General features: G+C 34.1%; 1 protein-coding gene across 4 annotated transcripts; it reads left to right on the forward strand.

Moving 5' to 3' along the window:
• Window positions 1–430: 430 nt before the first annotated feature.
• LOC126972316 (zinc finger protein 26-like) lies at window positions 431–8474 on the forward strand. Of its 4 annotated transcripts, none has more exons than XM_050819000.1 (3): window positions 431–550; window positions 5757–5842; window positions 7275–8474. In XM_050819000.1, exon 3 carries the CDS (start codon window positions 7275–7277, stop codon window positions 8442–8444), a length of 1170 nt encoding a protein of 389 aa, XP_050674957.1. In that variant the 5' UTR covers window positions 431–550; window positions 5757–5842; the 3' UTR covers window positions 8445–8474. The 4 variants fall into 4 exon arrangements, with proteins under 4 accessions (XP_050674957.1, XP_050674950.1, XP_050674942.1 ...); XM_050818993.1 differs by having other exon boundaries at window positions 437–550; window positions 5697–5842; XM_050818985.1 differs by lacking the exon at window positions 431–550 and having other exon boundaries at window positions 5312–5842.
• Window positions 8475–19890: the final 11416 nt, after the last annotated feature.

Here is a 19890-nt window from a genome sequence, read left to right on the forward strand (position 1 = left end):
CTTCAAAAAAAGCTATAATAGAGACCAGTTAAACCGTCCGCGTCAAGGTGTTCGCTATAATTCACAATTAATGAACGGACGGACAAAAGGAATCTCGGAGAATTTAATGAATGTTTCTCAAGTAAGACTAGTTTTTCAATACGGTTCATTAAAGGACCATTATAACGAGAACTTGTGTGATGTCTAGACTTTAGGTACTTCAACCATTTGATAACTGCCGCCATTTTTATACAAAAAAGATTCTGTATGAAAACAATATTTTTGAAGTGAATATTTCTTTAGCCGCGTTAGGATCTTTTTTATAGGGGCAAATTAAATAAGAATGTAATAAAGTATTATGTAGTTTGACTTATTGGATGAGTGAAATCTCGTCAGTTCGTGTCACCGAAATATTTAAATCAGTATATCTGTAGCTATACAGCTGACTACTGAGAGTTGCAATCAAATTTGCAAGCTCCACTTCTCTTCCAGACTATGTCTATCTGAAGATGTGGAGATTGCCAGTATTGCCATATATACCTCCTGTGAAGCAGTGTTACCGATGTTTAAGGTATGGACATCTTGCCAAATTTTGTAAAAATGCTGATAGGTGTTCAGTTTGTGGTGATGGACATTCTTTCAAAACTTGCACCATCAGTGTAGAAAAAGCAGTATGTGTTCACTGCAAAGGGGACCATATTGCTATTTCGGGCAAATGCCCTGTAAAACAACAAAAAATCACAGAAAATAAAAACAAAATTATTTCAAGACCTTACTCATCTTTATTTAATGAAAGTAATTTCCCCAGCTTAAATAAAAATCCACTAGATATCTCTAAATTACTTTCAGACAAGAAAGTAATTAATTTGATAACAGAATCGTTAATCAGAATAATATCATTAAATAAAACAGAAAATATGGCAATTAATAGTCAAAATATTACAGATATTTTACATGCAACATTAAAAAACAATAACACCTAACATATCAGACTCTCAAAGTATTTTTTTGTTGACTAAGAATTTACTGAAAAAGATTTTTTTCACTTCAAATTCAATTTCAACACCCTAAATGTTATGCAGTGGAATGCTCAAAGCATTATGCATAATATAAATTTCTTAGTAATAAACAAATTCACATAGCTTTAATTTCAGAGACCTGGTTAAAACCTCCTATGAAACTTAGTATAAAAGGCTATACCATCGTGAGAAATGACTGTGGTAATGCTCATAATGGTGTGGCTGTTATAGTTCATAATAGTATTCATATTTCCAAATGTAATTACTTCATATGATGATTCAATACAAAATATTGTTATACAAATACAAATTAACCACAAATTAATATCAATAGTAAGCTTCTATAGTCCTCCACGTTCCACTACTAGTTTTACAAAATCAAAGTTGAATAATTTAATAAAGTCCTGGTCCAATGATAATAGCTGGTGATTTTAATGCACATAATACTCTTTGGAGTTGTGGAAGCACAGACACTCGTGGTAGAGATATCTTAGATGTCATGGAGGAGAATGACTTAGCACTTTTGAATGATGGAAGTCCCACTACAGTTGGCTCAAACAGTTGGCGGCTGAATGGTCTTGATATGACAATGGTATCCTCTTCATTAATTTTATCTTGTGAATGGAAGGTCTTTGATTCCCCTTTAGGTGGATATCATCTTCCCACTGTAACAGAATATACATTTGATTATATTAGTCATTTACCAAAGTCATCTCAAATCATCCCTAATCATTTCAATCCAAAATTGGTAGATTGGCCTATGTACAAAGAAAATATTAACCAGTTAGTTAGAAAATTTGTAGTGTATCCAAATGATTCGTAAAATTCATATAATCAATTTTGTATTACTTTACTTTTTACTGTTAAAAATTCATTGCCTAAATCAAGAATTAACAATAATAATCTAAATAGTAAAAATATTCCACATGATAAAAGTAAGAAAATATTCTTTTTTTATTTATTTATTTATTTATTACAGCTTTGATAGTACAATGACTAAATAAAATAATGGTCCCACAAAACCATCTTGATGGTTTGTCTGTGGAATCTGAGCTGATCTTAATTATAACATTTAGTAACTTAAATAGATGTATATTTATTTGGTGGAGGTGAAAATTTTTATACAATATTATTTAACATTACTAAGGACTCTTATTATTTAAATGTTGATATATAATGTGTCCAGATTGTCAATATAATATTTTTTTAACATATTTTTAAACTTTATTTTATTAGGTTTGTGTCTTATATCTGCTGGTAAACTATTTAATATATATGGGATTCTCTTTTTTAATGTTCTATCTCCGTAATAATTATTAACTCTAGGTATTCGCATATTCGGTATACGCATATTTACCATCAGATACTACGGACTACACTCTTGATTGCCACGGTGGTGTAGTGCAAGTAAATATTTAATTTTAAAGGTAATTGGTAGAATTCTACATACCTTGAATATTTTTTTATAGTTATCTTTACACATCTCTTTTGTTTTGTTGTCTACAAGTAGTTTTAAAAATCTAATCTAAAACAATTCTAATTTGTTTATGTTTGTTTTAAAAGTTAACCCATAGCAATCAAGAGCATAACTCATTATATAATCTACCATCGATATATACAGGCATTTTAATGTGCTTAGAGGAACTTTAAAACTAAGGTGGTAGAATTTGCCTAGGACTATTCTTAATTTCTCACAAAGATAATCGACATGAGGAGACTATGAAAAATTATTATCTAATTTTATTCCTGAATAAGTACCTTTTTTTTACATTTTCAATTGGTATACAAGTACAGTTATTTAAGTTGTTGTGAAAGCAAGTATATTTATGAGCATAAATTGGCGGTGGACATTCAGTCGGACACAGGTAAGGAGAGTGTATGATTAGCTGTTTAGTTTTGTCAGCGTTGATGACGATGCCATTGTCGTGATTCCACATGACCACTGCGTCCACGTCTTGCTGCACGAGTCGAGTTGTCTCGGCTAGGTCGGTGCCGGCGCGTAGTATGCACAGATGAGATGGAATGCAAAATGTTCAAAAGCTGTTGATGACTGCAAATATGCCTATGTTATATTCAAAACATACCCTACTTTACAAAATTACATTTCATTCAAAAAGGCCCAAGCTTTGAAAAAAGTTGTATTAAAGAATGAGTGTCGACTGGCTTGGGAACACTTTTGTAAATCTTTATGTCGTTTGGTTCCTATGAGTAGAGTGTGGGAAAAAATGCGGAAGTTTAATAAAACTTATAATACAAGAAAACAATTCATTAATGATGATTGGGTTACAAATTTTCTTCACAAATACACACCTGATACAGTAGAGAACACTTCTATCTCAAATAGTAGCCTTAAGTCATTGCCCTCCAATTCATATCTGACTGATAGCTTTACAATAGTTGAATTACAGGCAGCTTTGAAATCAAGAAAGAATACTGCTTGTGGACTTGATGGCATATCATATAAAATGTTACAGTTGTTAGATACATCAAACATACAAATTTTTTTGGTAATTATTAATTTACTCTGGAAATTTAACACCATACCTCGCGAATGGAAAGTTGATTGTTTGGTACCAATACTTAAACTGGACAAAAACCCTAATGAGGCAGATTCTTATCGCCCAATTACTTTATCATCTTGTGTTGGAAAAATTTTTGAACAATTATTAAAACAAAGGAGTGAATTTTATGTTGAACATAATAGCATATTACCAAGCAATCAGTTTGGATTTCGCTGTGGTCGCTCTGCCAGAGAGAGTCTTAGCCATTTATATTTAGATATTGATGATGCTTTTCAGAACAACAAAGTCTTAGTAGCTGTTTTCCTTGACATAATTGGTGTCTTCAACAATGTAAATTTGCATATTCTTTCATCCATTTTAAGTTCACTCCAATTTCCTGGAAAAATAATAGAATGGATTTTTAATTTTTTAAACAGCAGAGATTTTTTTGTTAAATATAATAATAAATTGATCGGTTCAAGATATTCACATAAAGGTGTAAGTCAAGGTGGAATGTTAAGTCCCCTTCTCTTTGTTTTATACATATATAGACTGAATCTTGAACTTGGCTCTGAAGTTACTAAACTTCAATTTGCTGATGATTTAGTGGTTTACTCTTCAAGTACTAATATACAAAGTACTGTCAGTGTACTTAACAATGCCCTTAAAAACTTAAATTCATATTTTAACTTACTTAATTTGGATATCAGTCCTGATAAAAGCAAAGTTATTGCATTTAATGCATTTCTAACCAAGGCCATCAACATTTATTATAATAATCATTTAATTCCAAAAGATAAAACCACAAAATTTTTAGGAGTCATTTTTCAATCTAATTTTAACTGGGATAAATATATTGATTATCTAACAAATAGGGCTTTAAAAGCCTATAATATACTCAAATCTTTAGTAGGTATATATTGGGGATCTGATCCAAAAATACTATTAACACTTTACAAAAGTTTAGTACGGAGCCATTTTGAATATGGATATTTGTGTTATGCTCATAAATCATTACTGGTGGAAAAACTAAATAAAGTCCAAAATAGATGTTTACGGGTTATCATGGGTGCCATGATTTCAACACCCATCATTTCTATGCAGGTTGAAGCAAATATACCACCACTTAGTCTGAGGTTTAAATATCTCAAATACAAGTTTGTTCTAAACTTGTTATCCTATACCAGACACCATTTGCTCTTAAAATAAATTCATGCCTTTCATTTAAATCATCGTTCTTTTCTGGTCCAAGATATTGATAAAATTCTTAATTACAAAGCTAACTATGATATTTATAATAGTGTACTCTTACCTTGTTATAATAGTTCTTAAAAAGTAAGTTTTGCCTTATAGAGATAGTCATACACCACAAATTAAAATATAAAGAGGATATCTTCAATGGTTTATCAGACTTTGTGGGGTATCAACAAATCTACACTGATGGTGCAAAAACAGTGAGGCAGTGGCAACTGCTTTCTATGATGTGACTGCAGAGAGAGGCTTAGGGTACAAGTTACCTGAAAAATTCAGTATTTTCTCAGCTTAATTAACATATGTGGGTGAAGACGAAACAAAAACAGCTGCCCAACAATATTATCATAAACATAAACATTATAAAAATAATATGCAAACATTGCTTTTTATTTCTCCCACCCAATAACTTCAATTACTCATACCAACACTACTAAATCCTATCCTTTATGTTCTATGTTGTGGCAAAATTAAATAACTAACTCTACGCGCAATTTCAACATGGTAAAAAATTGCAATTGCTACATTAAAAAGTAGAGTTAGTCATTTAATTGCGTCACAACATTAAAAATGAATTTCATAATTTGAAGCTAATATATTATAGTTATTTTCGGAGCCAATATTCAGATGGCGCTAGTTTTCAAATAGACAGCTCATAATGCGTAGAGAGGGCTCTCTTTTCCCTATATATTATTATACTCTTTGATTGTGATGTAAAAATACATGGGTATTATATTATATATAATAATATATTAAAATCAAGCAATTTATATTTTAAAGTACCTAAAAATATATCAGCCAATTTAATTTTCAAATATTGTAAGGTTTTAGAAACTTGAAAGCACAGAATACAGACCAAAAGTGACTAGTTTCCTTTTAAAACATAATATTTCAAAGGTCGTTGAATACGGTATTATAAATATGTCTAATAATATTTATTTAACAGCACTGAAATTCATTTGTGGGGATATCAAGCATGTATGTAGAATATGTTTTGCTTCAACAGAATTAGAAGAAATTAATTTAGCAGATAATTATATAGACTATGACGAGGAAAATGTTACGTTTTTAGATATTATAAAGGACTTAGGGGTATGTATATGGTAAAATTAATTTAAAATATGACATTAAGCAATTTGTTACTTATTTTGTGTTTTCCCTCGAATTTTTATCACTGGGCTTGAGGATGATGCAGAAAATTTGAGGGCACAACCTAATCCTTTTAAAAAAGAACAAAATGGATAGCTGAATCAAGAAAGTAATAGCATATAGGAAGCCAACTGCTGGACAGTTCTCTGCTACCAAGCAAGAGCATATTTTGTCTTAGATGTAACTAATAATAAATAGTTGAAATATTTAATATAATATATTTCTTGTACATAGGTAAGTGATAATGTACTGACAGATTTATTTTTCCTCTGTTGGAGTTTTTTGACAAATGTGGATAATGTTTCATATTGTTCTTTTTATGAGTCTAAGTTTGCAAAATTCCTTTCTGGCCATATAAATTTGGACCAGATTTTGGTTCAGTGTTTGTTTTATTTCTTCTTGATTTTAACTTTCTGCAAAGTCATACATGCAAGAGGTAAAATTCTGGCATGGCTCAGTGCCATGTCAGGGTCGCTCAGCTAGTAATCTTCTTGCATACCTCACCAATAAATGGGCTCAATCTGTTGAGTCGAAGGGAGAGGTGTTGGCGGTGTGTTTGGCCTTCAATTGGGTGTGTCATAAAGCTCTTATAGCAAAACTGCCATCCTATGTGCTTCCCGAAAGGTTGTGCAAATGGGTCAGGTTTTTGGCTGATCAGAGCATCAAGGTTTGTTATCAATGGTGCAAGCTCGACTTTAAAACCCATAAACGCTGGTGTCCCGCAAGTCTGCGTGCTATCCCATACATATTTTCTTCTGCATATTAATAATATGCTGCAAATAAACAGTATTAATTACAATGCAGATTGTCATCTGTGCTGTCACACAGGATATGCTTCCTACACCTTGCCAATTAGTGCCTGGCTATCGAAATCATGTCTAGCGAAACATCTGAATGGGGATGACACAATTTAGTCCAATTCAACCTTTAGAAGAAGATCACCTCCCTAACTGAGACCCGATTCACCTGTGTTTTCCCGAACCGATATGACTTATGGATCTTTAAGAAAAGAGCATACTCCTACCTTAAATGTCGGGAATGCATCTCTTTCCCCTGGTTTTGTGGATGACCATGGGTAGCTGCCTCACCACTAACCATCACATGAGCCTCTTCTCCCTCTTATATAAAAAAAAATTTAAATGTGCCAATAAAAGGGAAATTTACCATTTCATATACTTATATATGTATGTCCAATAAAACTTTGTATAGTTTGTATACTTAGACAGATCTTATAATTATATGAATATAGGAAGCAATAATTTATGATTTTAATTGATAAATGATAGTGATATTGATATTAATTAATGTTGACCTGTAATGACAGTTGCTATGTGTGGTAAATAAATAAATAAAAACTTATTTTGACCTGTTTCAGATGTATGATAATGATGCCTTACCCCAGGCCTTATGTAAGGACTGTGCAAATTCCGTCATTAACACCTACCGACTATATAAATCATTTCTTTTATCCAAAGAAAATTGGAAACATGTCATCCACTTATTAGAGAAAAGTTTATTCAACTCAAATCCAATTAACTCTAAGGTACAGGAAATATATTTAATGATTAATAATACAGATAATAAGATTTTAACAAGCCACAACTCATCAAAAGATAAACAAAAAGTGCTATTGAAATTGAGACAAGTGATTCAAAGATATAGAACTAAAAGTGAAAACAAGTCACATTTCTTATGTAATGAGTGCGGCAAGATTTTAGAGAGTAAAAAAACAATGAAGCTGCATATTAAGTCACATATTAAATCTAAGTATCCCTGTTCGGAATGTCCTAAGATATTCACAAGTAAAATACGACTAAATGAACATAGTAAAAGGATTCATCATCCCAAGCTCTTGAATTGTGATCAATGCAATGAAAAATTCAGTACACCAAAGTTTTTAAGAATTCACAACAACTTGAATCATGATATTGCAACTTGCAATTATTGCAATCTGAATTTTGAAACAGGGAAACATTTAAATGCTCATAAGGAGATACATTTCAGTTATGAATGTCAATATTGCAGACGTAGATTTAAACATCGCTCTTCCTGCAATTTACATACTCGGACTTGTGAAAGGAATAACAATAAATCTAAGTTCATATGTGACATTTGTGATCAAGAGTTCCCTCGTAAAAATTCCTTAAGAATACACATGGTCACTCAACATAACTTTGGATCTGTATTCTCTTGTCGGTGGTGCGGTAAGAATTATGAATGTATAAGCAGGCTTAATGAACATGTAGTAAAACATACAAAAGATAGAAATTACCAATGTGACCTGTGTGGTGGAAAATTTGTTACAAAAGCTGCTCTACTATATCATACAAGAATTCATACTGGGGAGACTCCTTATCAATGTGACCTGTGTGAAATGAGCTTTATATCAGCTTCACGTAGATCTGAACACAAGCAATCTAAGCATTTTGGACCTAATAAAGAATGTCCTCATTGTGATAAGAAGTTCTCAAGAGGAAATGGATTAAAAAAACATATTGCAAAACATTTCAATCCACATAGTAAACTCTATATTGATTCCCTTTAATGTAACTTAAATAAGATGTTCTTTAACTTATTTATAGTTATTTCATTTCAACTCCATAAGCAGCTTCATGAATCGTGGTGGTATAATTGACAAATCAAATTCAAAAAAAAAATTTGTATTCAAAATAGGACTTTTAAAATCACTAATTGCATATCTGTTGCTATTGAATGAACCCATTTGAAATGATTTATGATATGCATTAGACCTAAGAACAGAAGAATTAACAGAAAATATGGTCACGATATAATATCGCACAATAAATCTTATTATTTAATTTATTTCTTATTAACAAATTACATATTAGAGATCAGATAGAGATTAGATATCAAAATTGTTGTACATATATAAACTCATTCGAGAGTTTTACCGTGTACAAAATGTTGTTGGAATACATAATTTTATTTAGACTTGAAGTGTCATACTTAATTAATAAAAAAAGAAAAAGGAAACAAAATACATTCAAATATTAAATATGCAGAAAAAAACAAAACAAAAGCATAAACATTTAGATGCTAAGAAATTATATGAACAACATTACAAACTAAATAATTTACAATTACCCTCAATATTAACACTAAAAATATTGTTGCTTTTTATACAGAGTGATTATTTTATTAACAAACAATATTACACTACAAGAACGATGAGGAGGGTAAAAATATTCTTTTTTATATCTATATGAATTAAAAAATTGAGTTTTAACAGAAAATATTTTTTTAATTTAAATTTCAGGTTTTTTACTGTAAGGTCCTGCTTTACAACTTTGGGTACTAGTTCATTTATAAGGTTAGGAACTTAGCCTGTTCTTACCATAATTATTTGAAAATCTTGGTTAGAGTAATTTAGAGTCTGCCATACTACGAGTAAATAATATATTGCTTTGGTCTTTCTTTTTAAATACTTTGAGGCTCTCATTATAGTACTCTTCCTTTAGTAATGTCATTTTAATTTTTTCCTGACTAGGTAGGTTTTTGCAATATTCAAATAGTTTATGGTAATTATTGGAGATTTTTTTTAATATTAGGCGTGTAAAAGAAGAAAATAAAACGAAAATATTAAATCATCTGTTTTATTCTGTTGGAAACTACTCCTCAACAGTGGTAGCAGAGCGTGGTTCGCTGTGATGATCGAAGATTAAAGTGAGGAAAAAAAACGTGATAAAAATGGCTTCTAACAATACGACGACAGAAATAACGAAAATAAAACAGTTTGCCGGCGAAGACTTTGCTATATGGCGGTTCAGAATATGCTTACTACTCAAAGAACATGAATGTTTGGATGCCATCGAAAAATCGAGTTTTGCTACCATACCGGAAAATACAAAGACTGAGGCGAAAGCACAGAACATCATCGTGAGTGCAGTGGCGGATAGTCACCTAGATTATATACAAGATGAAAACACGGCATATAACATGATGAAGAAACTAGAGGACTCATTCATGAAGAAAGGTATACGAAGTAAAATATTTCTACAAACGTGCAGGGAGATCTGTTCACGACATCGCCTTAGCATAAGGTCTGACGCAACTGGTTATTGCGCCAACGCGAATCCCAGATGTGCAAGATCATACACCTTCACTGTTGGACCTTCTGTTGACCTCACATCCGGACGGCTACCTAGTTTCCGTTGACCCTCCTCTGGGATCATCGGACCACTGCCTGATCCGGAGCACCGTGCCGATCACGCGCCTAACACGGCCCCGCTTCTTAGGCTGTCGCCGCGTGTGGCACTATAGGTCAGCAGAGTGGGACGAGATGCGGTGCTTTTTTGCATACCGCCTACCCGTGGAGGCAGATCTGTTTTTCGCTGGGAGATCCAGATGCCGCTGCTGACGCTGTTGCTGATGTGGTACTGCAAGGTATGGAACTCTTCATTCCATCCTCCTCTGTGCCTATCGGTGGCATGTCCCAAACATGGTTTGACCGCTCCTGCAAAATGGCCTCTCGCCGAAACCAGGAGTGCTATCAGGCTTGGGTCAATGCGGTCGTATCTAAGGATGTGAATTCCAGCGAACTTAAAAAACACTTCAATCATGCCTCCAGGTCCTTCAAAAGAGTTATTGCTGACGCGAAGTCCAAGCACATTGGCAGAATTGGCGAGAGACTTGCACGCCTTCCCTCGGGAACTCGTGCGTTCTGGTCGCTCGCCAAGGCTGTCCAAGGAAACTTCTGCCAGCCAGCCATTCCGTCACTGCACAGGGATGATGACTCGCTGGCCCATGACGCGAAAGAGAAATCTGATCTCCTGGGCTCCCTCTTCGCGTCCAACTCGACTCTGGATGACCAAGGTGCACCACCACCGCATATTCCACGGTGCGATTCATATATGCCGGAGGTAAAAAATCCGGCATGGTGCTGTGCTTAAGGCGCTTCTCACCTTGGACATTCACAAATCGAGCGGGCCCGATGGGATTCCCCCGATAGTGCTGCGGACATGTGCTCCGGAACTGGCGCCGGTCTTTTCCGGCTCTCCTTCTCATCAGGCGTAGTCCCGAAATTATGGAAGGTGGCTTTAGTGCACCCGATCCCTAAGAAAGGTGTACGCTCAGATCCGTCCAACTACCGCCCCATTGCCATAACCTTCATTTTCTCCAAAGTAATGGAGTCGATCATCAACCGCCAGCTCTTGGGATACCTAGAGGGGCACCAGCTGATAAGCGACTGCCAGTACGGTTTCCGTCAGGGTCGCTCAGCTGGTGATCTTCTTGCATACCTCACCCATAAATGGGCGCAAGCGGTTGAGTCGAAGGGAGAGGCGTTGGCGGTGAGTTTGGACATAGCGAAGGCATTCGATCGGGTCTGGCATTAAGCGCTTATAGCGAAACTGCCATCCTATGGGCTTCCCGAGAAGTTGTGCAAATGGGTCACTAGCTTTTTGGCTGATCGGAGCATCAAGGTTGTTATCAACGGTGCATGCTCCGACTTAAAACCCATAAACGCTGGTGTCCCGCAAGGCTGTGTGCTATCCCCTACGCTGTTTCTTCTGCATATCAATGATATGCTGCAAATCAGCAATATTCATTGCTATGGGGACGACAGCACAGGTTATGCTTCCTACACCGGCCGTGTCAACATGTCCCGGGATAGCATTGACGAGAACCGGAACAAACTTGTGTCTGAAATCGAGACTATGCTTTGCAAAGTCTCGAAATGGGGCCGACAAAATTTAGTCCAATTCAACCCCAAGAAAACACAAGTTTGTGCGTTCACCACTAAAAAGTCTCCCTTTGTCGTATCCACTCGATTCGAGATCACTCCTCTAACTGCCACAGCCTGTATTGGCATACTTGGCGTCGATATATCGAGCAAAGTTCAGTTCCGTGGTCACTTGGAAGAGAAGGCTAAACTGGACTCTAAAAAGCTTGGTGTACTCAGTAAGGCGAGACAGTAAAGCTTCACTAAAAGCCACCGCCTGCAACTTTATAAGGCGCAAATTCGGCCTCACATGGAGTACTGTTCTCACCTCTGGGCGGGTGCTCCCCAGTACCAGCTTCTTCCATTTGACCGCATACAACGAAGAGCGGCTCGAATCATCGACGATCAAGTCATCTATGATCGGTTTGATTCTCTAGCATTGCGTAGAGATGTGGGTTCTCTCTGCTTTTTCTACCGCATTTAGTTGATTCCAGCGGCCGAATTCCACCACCGGACATTACGTGCAAAGTACCATCCGCATCACGTAGACGTCTGGCATTCCATAACCGCGCGTTTTGTTCGAAATTTCTTGCCTCGCACAGCCACTTTGTGGAATCAACTACCGGCAGCGGTCTTCCCGAACAGATACGACTTAGGGACCTTCAAGAAAAAAGCATACTCCCACCTTAAAGGCCGGCAACGCATTTCTTGACACACCTGTTGTTGCGGATGTCCATGGGCGGTTGCCTCACCTCTCCCCATCCCGTAAGCCTCTTGCCCGTTTGCCCCCTATCATATAAAATAAAAAATAAAAAAAACGAAGACAACTGTCGGAAATAAAGTTTATAGAAGGAGGTTGTACTTCGAGTGAACATTTTGTAAAACAAAATAAGGTATTCAACCAACTGCGAGACGCAGGGAGTACGTTGTCAGAAGAAGAAAAAATCAACACGCTGTTGTTATCTATGCCAGAAGGATATGACATGATTGTAGCTGCACTAGAGTCGCTACCAAACCTAACGTTAAGTACTGTAAAGGATAGACTACGCGGAGAGGAAGAGAAGAGAGCAAACATAAATAGCGAATCAGAAAGCAAGAATGCATTTTTTACTATGAAGTGCCATCAGTGTGGAAAGAGAGGACACAAAAAGTTTCAATGCAGAACGGGAAGTAATATGAATTATACCGGACAAGGACAAGGAACATGTATAGGACATGGAGTTAGGAATGGAGTAAGCACGGGAAGAGGTCAAGCGCAGCAGTACCCCGGACGAGGTCAAGTACAGCAGTATGGTCAAGGACGAGGACAGCAGCTGGGATATGGACGTGGTGTCGCCAGCAGATCAGGGGTAAGTTTCTCGGCAGAGACTAATGAGGATGAAGAAAGAAAAATACAAAGTAATGATAATAGACAAATTATTTGGTGTTTGGACTCTGGATCGTCAGATCATTTAACAAATAGACAAGATGTGTTTAGTGATTATATTAAATTAAAAGTACCGAAAATTATATCAGCGGCCAAGAACGGCATTACTCTAAAAGCGATTGGTGTAGGCAATATTCGAGCTGTAACTTATGTTGGTAATAATTGTCAGGAAATTACTATAAAAAATGTTTATTATATACCAGATTTGAGAAAGAGTTTATTGTCAGTTTCTAAAATTGAAAATAGTGGATTTAGAGTTGAATTTTGTAACAGGAAAGTGAGAATCTATAATTGTAATTGTCTTATAATGATTGGTGACAATGAAGGATCTGTGTATAACATTAAAAGGAATAGTTTTAAAAATGATTGCAATTTTGTAGATGACAGAAATAAACAGGTATTACAATTATGGCATAGACGTTTTGCACATTTAGGAATGAAAAACTTGACACTACTTTCTAAAAAAGTACTCGTGATTGGAATGGACGCAGCGTTCGGAACCGTACGATAATTATCGTACACATACGATAATTTTGTGCCTACGTACGATGTACGATAGCATATTATTATCGTACGCAGATTGTACGATAATTTCTATCATGATGCAAAATTTGAGAATTTATATTATTTCACTCATGCGTTGATAGTCTAAATCGCAGTAGCATGATTTTATTTTGTCCTATAAAATCTTGGGAAAATACCGGGTAATAATACAAGTTCTCTATTCCTATTGGTCCTTAAGATCCGCTCTACTAAGTTTCACCACTGCCGATACTGTAACTTTATCCAGCGCCTGCTGTACACGCTTTCTTATTGGTTAGTATAGCATCTACCAAAGCGAACAAGAGAATATAAGTTCGATATTTCGATTATGTTCACACTTCATATGTATCGTATATTTTGTGTAGAAAAGTTGGCAGTTATTTCGTTATATTATTATGATTATATGTCTGTATTCGCTCTGACAAACGGAATTATTCAAATTAAGCGAAGAAAGAAGTAATTTTCAAAAAGATAAAATATAGAGTACTTGCATGCATATCAATATTACAATTTATATGATTTATATATCTATAATAGACATTATCCTAAATAATACGATAATTTCGATCCATGTACGATAATTTTACGCCCCTGGTATGATAGTCAGTCCACTTCAAGTTGCTAACGCTGAATGGACGACTTGTATTATGACAATAATGACAGAATATGTGAACCGCGTGTTTTAGGGAAAATGACTAAACTACCTTTTAATAAACCAGGACGAAGAGCTACTAAACCATTAGAATTAGTTCATACTGATGTATGTAGACCTACAACACCTTTTAGTATGGAAGGACATAGATATTTTGTGACATTCATTGACAATTATTCTTATTTTGTAACGGTTTATATGCTGCATAGAAAAGATCGGGTATTTGAAAAATTTAAATCATATTATCACTTTGTAACTAACTATTTTGAGAGAAATATTTTAAAATTGCGATCGGATAATGGTAAGGAGTATATTTCAAGGGAATTTCAGAGCTTTTGTGATAGTAAAGGTATTCAATTACAATATACAGTACCGTATAATCCACAAATGAATGCAGTCGCAGAACGAATGAATCGAACACTAATAGAAAAGGCTAAAACTATTTTGATAGACTCGCAATGAGGTAAAGAATTTTGGGATTATGCAGTTTTGTTTGCAGCATACGTTACTAACAGAAGTCCTACTATTGGAAAAGACGTAACTCCATCAGAGATTTGGGAAGGAAGAAAACCTAATGTATCTAACAAGCGGATATTTGGCTGCACGGCTTATAACCATGTACCTAAAGAACTAAGGAAGAAACAGGATAATACAAGTAAGAAAATGATTTTTATCGGATATGGAACTGCTGGCTACAAATTGTATGATGTAAAGACAGGTAAAGTTGTTGTAGCAAGAAATGTAGTATTTGATGAGAAACCAATGAATAAGGAGAATAAAGAAAATACAGACAATATAGTAAAATATAGATCATATAAAGATCAGCCTAATGAAGAGTGTGATGAAGATTATTCAAGTAGTGAAGAATTATATGAAGACAATGAGGAAGCTGAACAGAGTTAAGAAGAAAGACAAGAGGTTGAAGTTGAAGAGGTAAATGAAGAAAAATGGAAGAAAGAGAAGAAAGCTCAGAAAAAGGGAGAACAGACAGAAAGCTTAAAAAAAGGAGAAGTAAAAGAAAAATAACTAAACCAAAATGGCATGAAAACTATGTTCTAGATTTTGATGATGATACAGAAGTTTTATATGCATTATTGGCTAGTAATCAAGATGCACCACAAAGTTTTGAAGAAATACATAACAGGAAAGATAAAAGAGAATGTTTAAAAGCGATTAAAGAAGAAATAGATGTTTTAGAAGAAAGTCAGACATGGAAAGAAGTCCCTAAGAAAAATAATCAGAAACTTTAGTAAATGGATAGATAGACACAAAGAAAAATGTAGGAGAAAATAAGATATGTAAAGCATGTCTTGTTGTTCGAGGATTTCCACAAAAGGATGCTATAGATGATGTATATTCACTTGTTTTGAAGTTACAAACATTAAGGATATTACTATCAGTTGCAGCACAAAAGAATTGTGAGATTCACCAGATGCTTGTTAAGGTAGCATTCTTATATGGTCGCATTGATGAAGATGTTTATCTCCATCCACCGGAGGGAGTAAATATTAGAGAAGGATATGTATTGAAATTAACTAAATAACTTTATGGCTTGAAGAAATCACCTAAGTACTGGTATGAGCATTTTAATGAAACTATACAGACTTATGGTTTTCAAAGATCTCAAAATGACTATTGTTTGTTTTCTAAGGGTGACATATTTATTATTATATGTAGATGACTTATTAATATTTGGACTGGACAGTAAAGAAATAAATAGATTAGAGACATACTTATCTGACAAATACAGAATGAAGGACATGACTAACAATATTTGAACTATTTAGGTATTTCAATTGAAAAGGTAGATAGAGACATTTTTATAAACCAAAGAGATTATTTGAATAGTGTATTAGACAAATGGGGTATGACTGATTGTAAAGGTTGTGACACACCAATGGATCAAAATTTTATTTTAGAAATTGATAACTCTGAGATTGTCTTAAGTTTGGAACATAAATGTAGATCACTTATTGGTTCTTTAATGTATGCTATGATTGGTTCAAGGCCTGATATTGCAATTTCAGTTTGTTACTTGAGTCGCTTTCAATCAAAACCTTGTGAAAAGTTGTATAAATCTATTAAGAGAGTTTTAAGATACATTACGCAGACTGTTAATTATTCATTATGTTTTAAGAAAGATAATAATGTTTCAAATGGTATATTGGTAGGATATGCAGATGCAGATTTTGGTAGAGACACTGTTGATAGGAAGTCCACATCTGGATATTTATTTAAATTGTTTAATAATACTGTTATCTGGAAGTTGAGAAAACAAAGTACTGTTGCCTTAAGCACTACTGAGTCAGAATTAATATCACTTTGTGAAGCATGAATGGAAGCATGTTGGCTTATTAAGTTGTTAAAATATTTGAATATTATGATAGAAAATGTTACTATTTTTGAGGATAGTCAAAGCTGTATTAAAACTGTTAAGAATCCAGATCAAAAAGGTTAAAACATATTGATGTAAAGTATAACTTTATTAAAGAGAAAGTAGAGTCAGATGTTATTATAGTAAGATATGTGGGTCTATCATAAAGTGCTTAGAATAAATAAATAAATAAAAAATATGGTTATCTAAAGTTAGTATTGCAGTGTAAGTCAAATTTGTAAGTGAAAGTGTTAATGTGTAATAAGTAAGAGTTATAAGTTTATTGAACTTAGAGTATTTCAGTTTTAAGTGTTGTATGTAAAATGTAAGTGTCAAATTAGTATGAGAGGTTATATTAGAAAGTTTAGTAAGTAAATAATTTTGTTTTGTAGTACTGTTTTGGAGATCACACATTGAGAGAGAATGTTGAGGTACCAATGTTTATCTCCAAAACATAAAGAATGAAAATTAGTAAGCGTAGTCTATGGAATTAAAAAGTTAAGTGTCACAGATGACATAATGTAGAAAAAGGCTCAATCTACGTAATTAAAAATTGGTGTTTGTGAAAAATAGAAAATAAGGAGAAAACATGTAAAAGGAAGAAAATAAAACGAAAATATTAAATCATATGTTTTATTCTGCTGGAAACTACTCCCCAACAAGGCGGTACAATTGTTTTTAAGATTTGCAATTGCAACGTATAAATTTTGTGACTTTTATAGGTCCTTCTATAGCTTGGCAATCCATAACCTACAATTGATTCAGCCAATGATTTATATAGTAGTATTCGAATCTGATACGGAACCCTATCCTTTATTGTGATTGTGCGAACTTTGCAAGTAAGGCTCTTAATTTGTCACACACTATATCAATGTGGTCTTTCCAATTCAGCCAATTGTCAATGACAAGTCCCAGATGATTTTGTTTCCTTACAACCTCAATGGCTTCGCATTTGCAACTGGTATGTGATATTGTGTTATGCATGTTAGTGTGTAAGCTATCTGTGTGCTATTTATCGGGGCTCGTATTTTATTATATTGTGACTCATACTTATGTACATTAATTTTGTCTTTTTGGCGTTATATACTAATCCCACATCGTGTGACCATTTAATTATTTTATCAAAGTCTATTTGACGATTAGTGATAGCATCTTTAGGATTATCGCCGTAAGCTAGTACACATGTGTCGTCAGCGAATTGGAATAGTTCACATTTTCTATTAAGTTTGGTATGCAATTCACGTAAGTAAGAAAGTGTAATGGTCCGATAACTGAGCCCTGAGCTGTGCCCTCAGACAAAGATATTGGGTCACTGTACGTATCATTAATTTTTACAAGGTATTTTCTATTCTCTAGATAGCTATTACACCATTTAAGCATATTAACGCGTATACTACAGTTTTGTAGGCAATTTAATAATGTATGATGCCTCAAAGTGTCAAAGGCGCTGCTGTAGTATAGTGATACAACAAATACATGTTTTTTGTTATCTAGTTGTTCATAGATTTTATCCGGGAATGCACTAAGCAATTGTATTTTTAAAAAACTTTACCTTACTTGTAAAATGCAAAATGCTTGTTGTGGTTTGCAAAATTATTTGCTAGATCAACTTTATCGATGTTTTGTTTGCCAAAAGCATTTTTTATTACGCTGTCTAAGGATTTTTTTATTCTTCCAGTGATTTGGTTAAGTATTTCCCATAATTATAAATATATTTTAATAGCTTGAGGGTGGTCGTTCCATTCCCAATCTGTGGTATTAATTTATATTATACACTGGCCTGCAAAAGTAAGTATCACACTTTTCAAATTATTTTTTTTTCTTAACTATAGAAGGTAGAGATTTAAGATTGAAAACGTTTTGTTGCAAATTTTATAGGCTTTAATTCTTAGAAACTAAAATTTTACATTAGTAACATTTTTAACTTAAAAAAGATAAAACAATGAAAATAGACATTTTTAGTTTAATGTAAAAAAATTAAACTAAAATGTATTACATGTTATTTAATTTTTAATAACTGGTATCGGTATAAATACAAAAACTCAACGCACGCACGGAAAAAACTACTCAATATGGCGTACGGCAACAATGATATTTAAAGAATACTTTTAAATATTATTGTGCGGCAAGTACTTGTACGTTCCCGCGCAATTTTTTGTTAACTTTTGTATAGAGTGTTCGAATATATCTATTCAAAACTATACCTACATTATTCGTCTTCATTCTATTATAAGTTCAAAGCGAAATAGCACTTCGAGACAACGCTTTAAAACCAGCAGGTCTACTCTAATTAAACGAAGTTTCGATTGAATTTTCGGATGTTTCCTACTACGGTTCCATGCGTTTTTTAGAGACTGAGCGTTTGGAGGTTAAATAAAACAACTGCTTGAGTAGTATGAAGACTGTGAGGAATATGTAGTAGATGATATATTTTACTTCAGTTACATGATATATATATACAACCCTTAAAACTAGTTAACCAATTACCAATTATTGTTACTTAAAAAATATTTACAAGTTTAGAAAATACACACCAATACTAAAGCTTACATTTTGACCAATAGTTAAACGTTTTATTTAATAAGAATTGAGAATAATATTATGTGTTCTATCTCACTCTAAAACTAATGCTATCGCAGCAAACCGGCCAGCTAGCGCGCGCTTGTGTAAACTCGCGTCGAACCTCGATCATCCGATGTCAATGAGCATTTAGCACCTACTCTGTCGCTCATTGATTAAAATTGAATGAATAGTGATCAACGCCGCGACGCTTCAGTCGAGTACGCTCGGCTTTGCTGTGAGGTTGTGTAACGCGGAGCATATGACTGATCACGTGAGTATATCTGCGGTCTTCGAGAGAACGTGACGATGCTTGTACTTCGATGAGATGACTACTGGTGATCTGCATGATTCTATGACTTGATGTACAGCATTATGAAATGGTTCTTATAAGAGCTAATATTACGGTATATAAAATAAAATGTTCTTTTCAGAACGAATCTTTCGGCATACGCTTATACGAATAATTTAACATTGCAATAGCACACTACATTACGATTATACGTCAAAGAAGGATAGATAGTAAATGCATCTATCGCAAGCGAAAAAGAGATAAATCTAATTTGCTAATTGCTTCGTATTTAAATAGAACAATAATAATAATGATTTGACAAATGTAGTTCAGAATATGAACGGGCTTTAAGTCGAATAAACCTACTTGAGTCTGAATTGCTCCAAAAACAAAGCATCGTATCTGTAGATTTAAGAATGAAAGCTCCACTAATTATAAGAATTATATTACAACAAATTCACATAA

Source organism: Leptidea sinapis, chromosome 2 (assembly GCF_905404315.1).
Source record: "Leptidea sinapis chromosome 2, ilLepSina1.1, whole genome shotgun sequence".
Lineage (NCBI taxonomy): Eukaryota > Metazoa > Arthropoda > Insecta > Lepidoptera > Pieridae > Leptidea > Leptidea sinapis.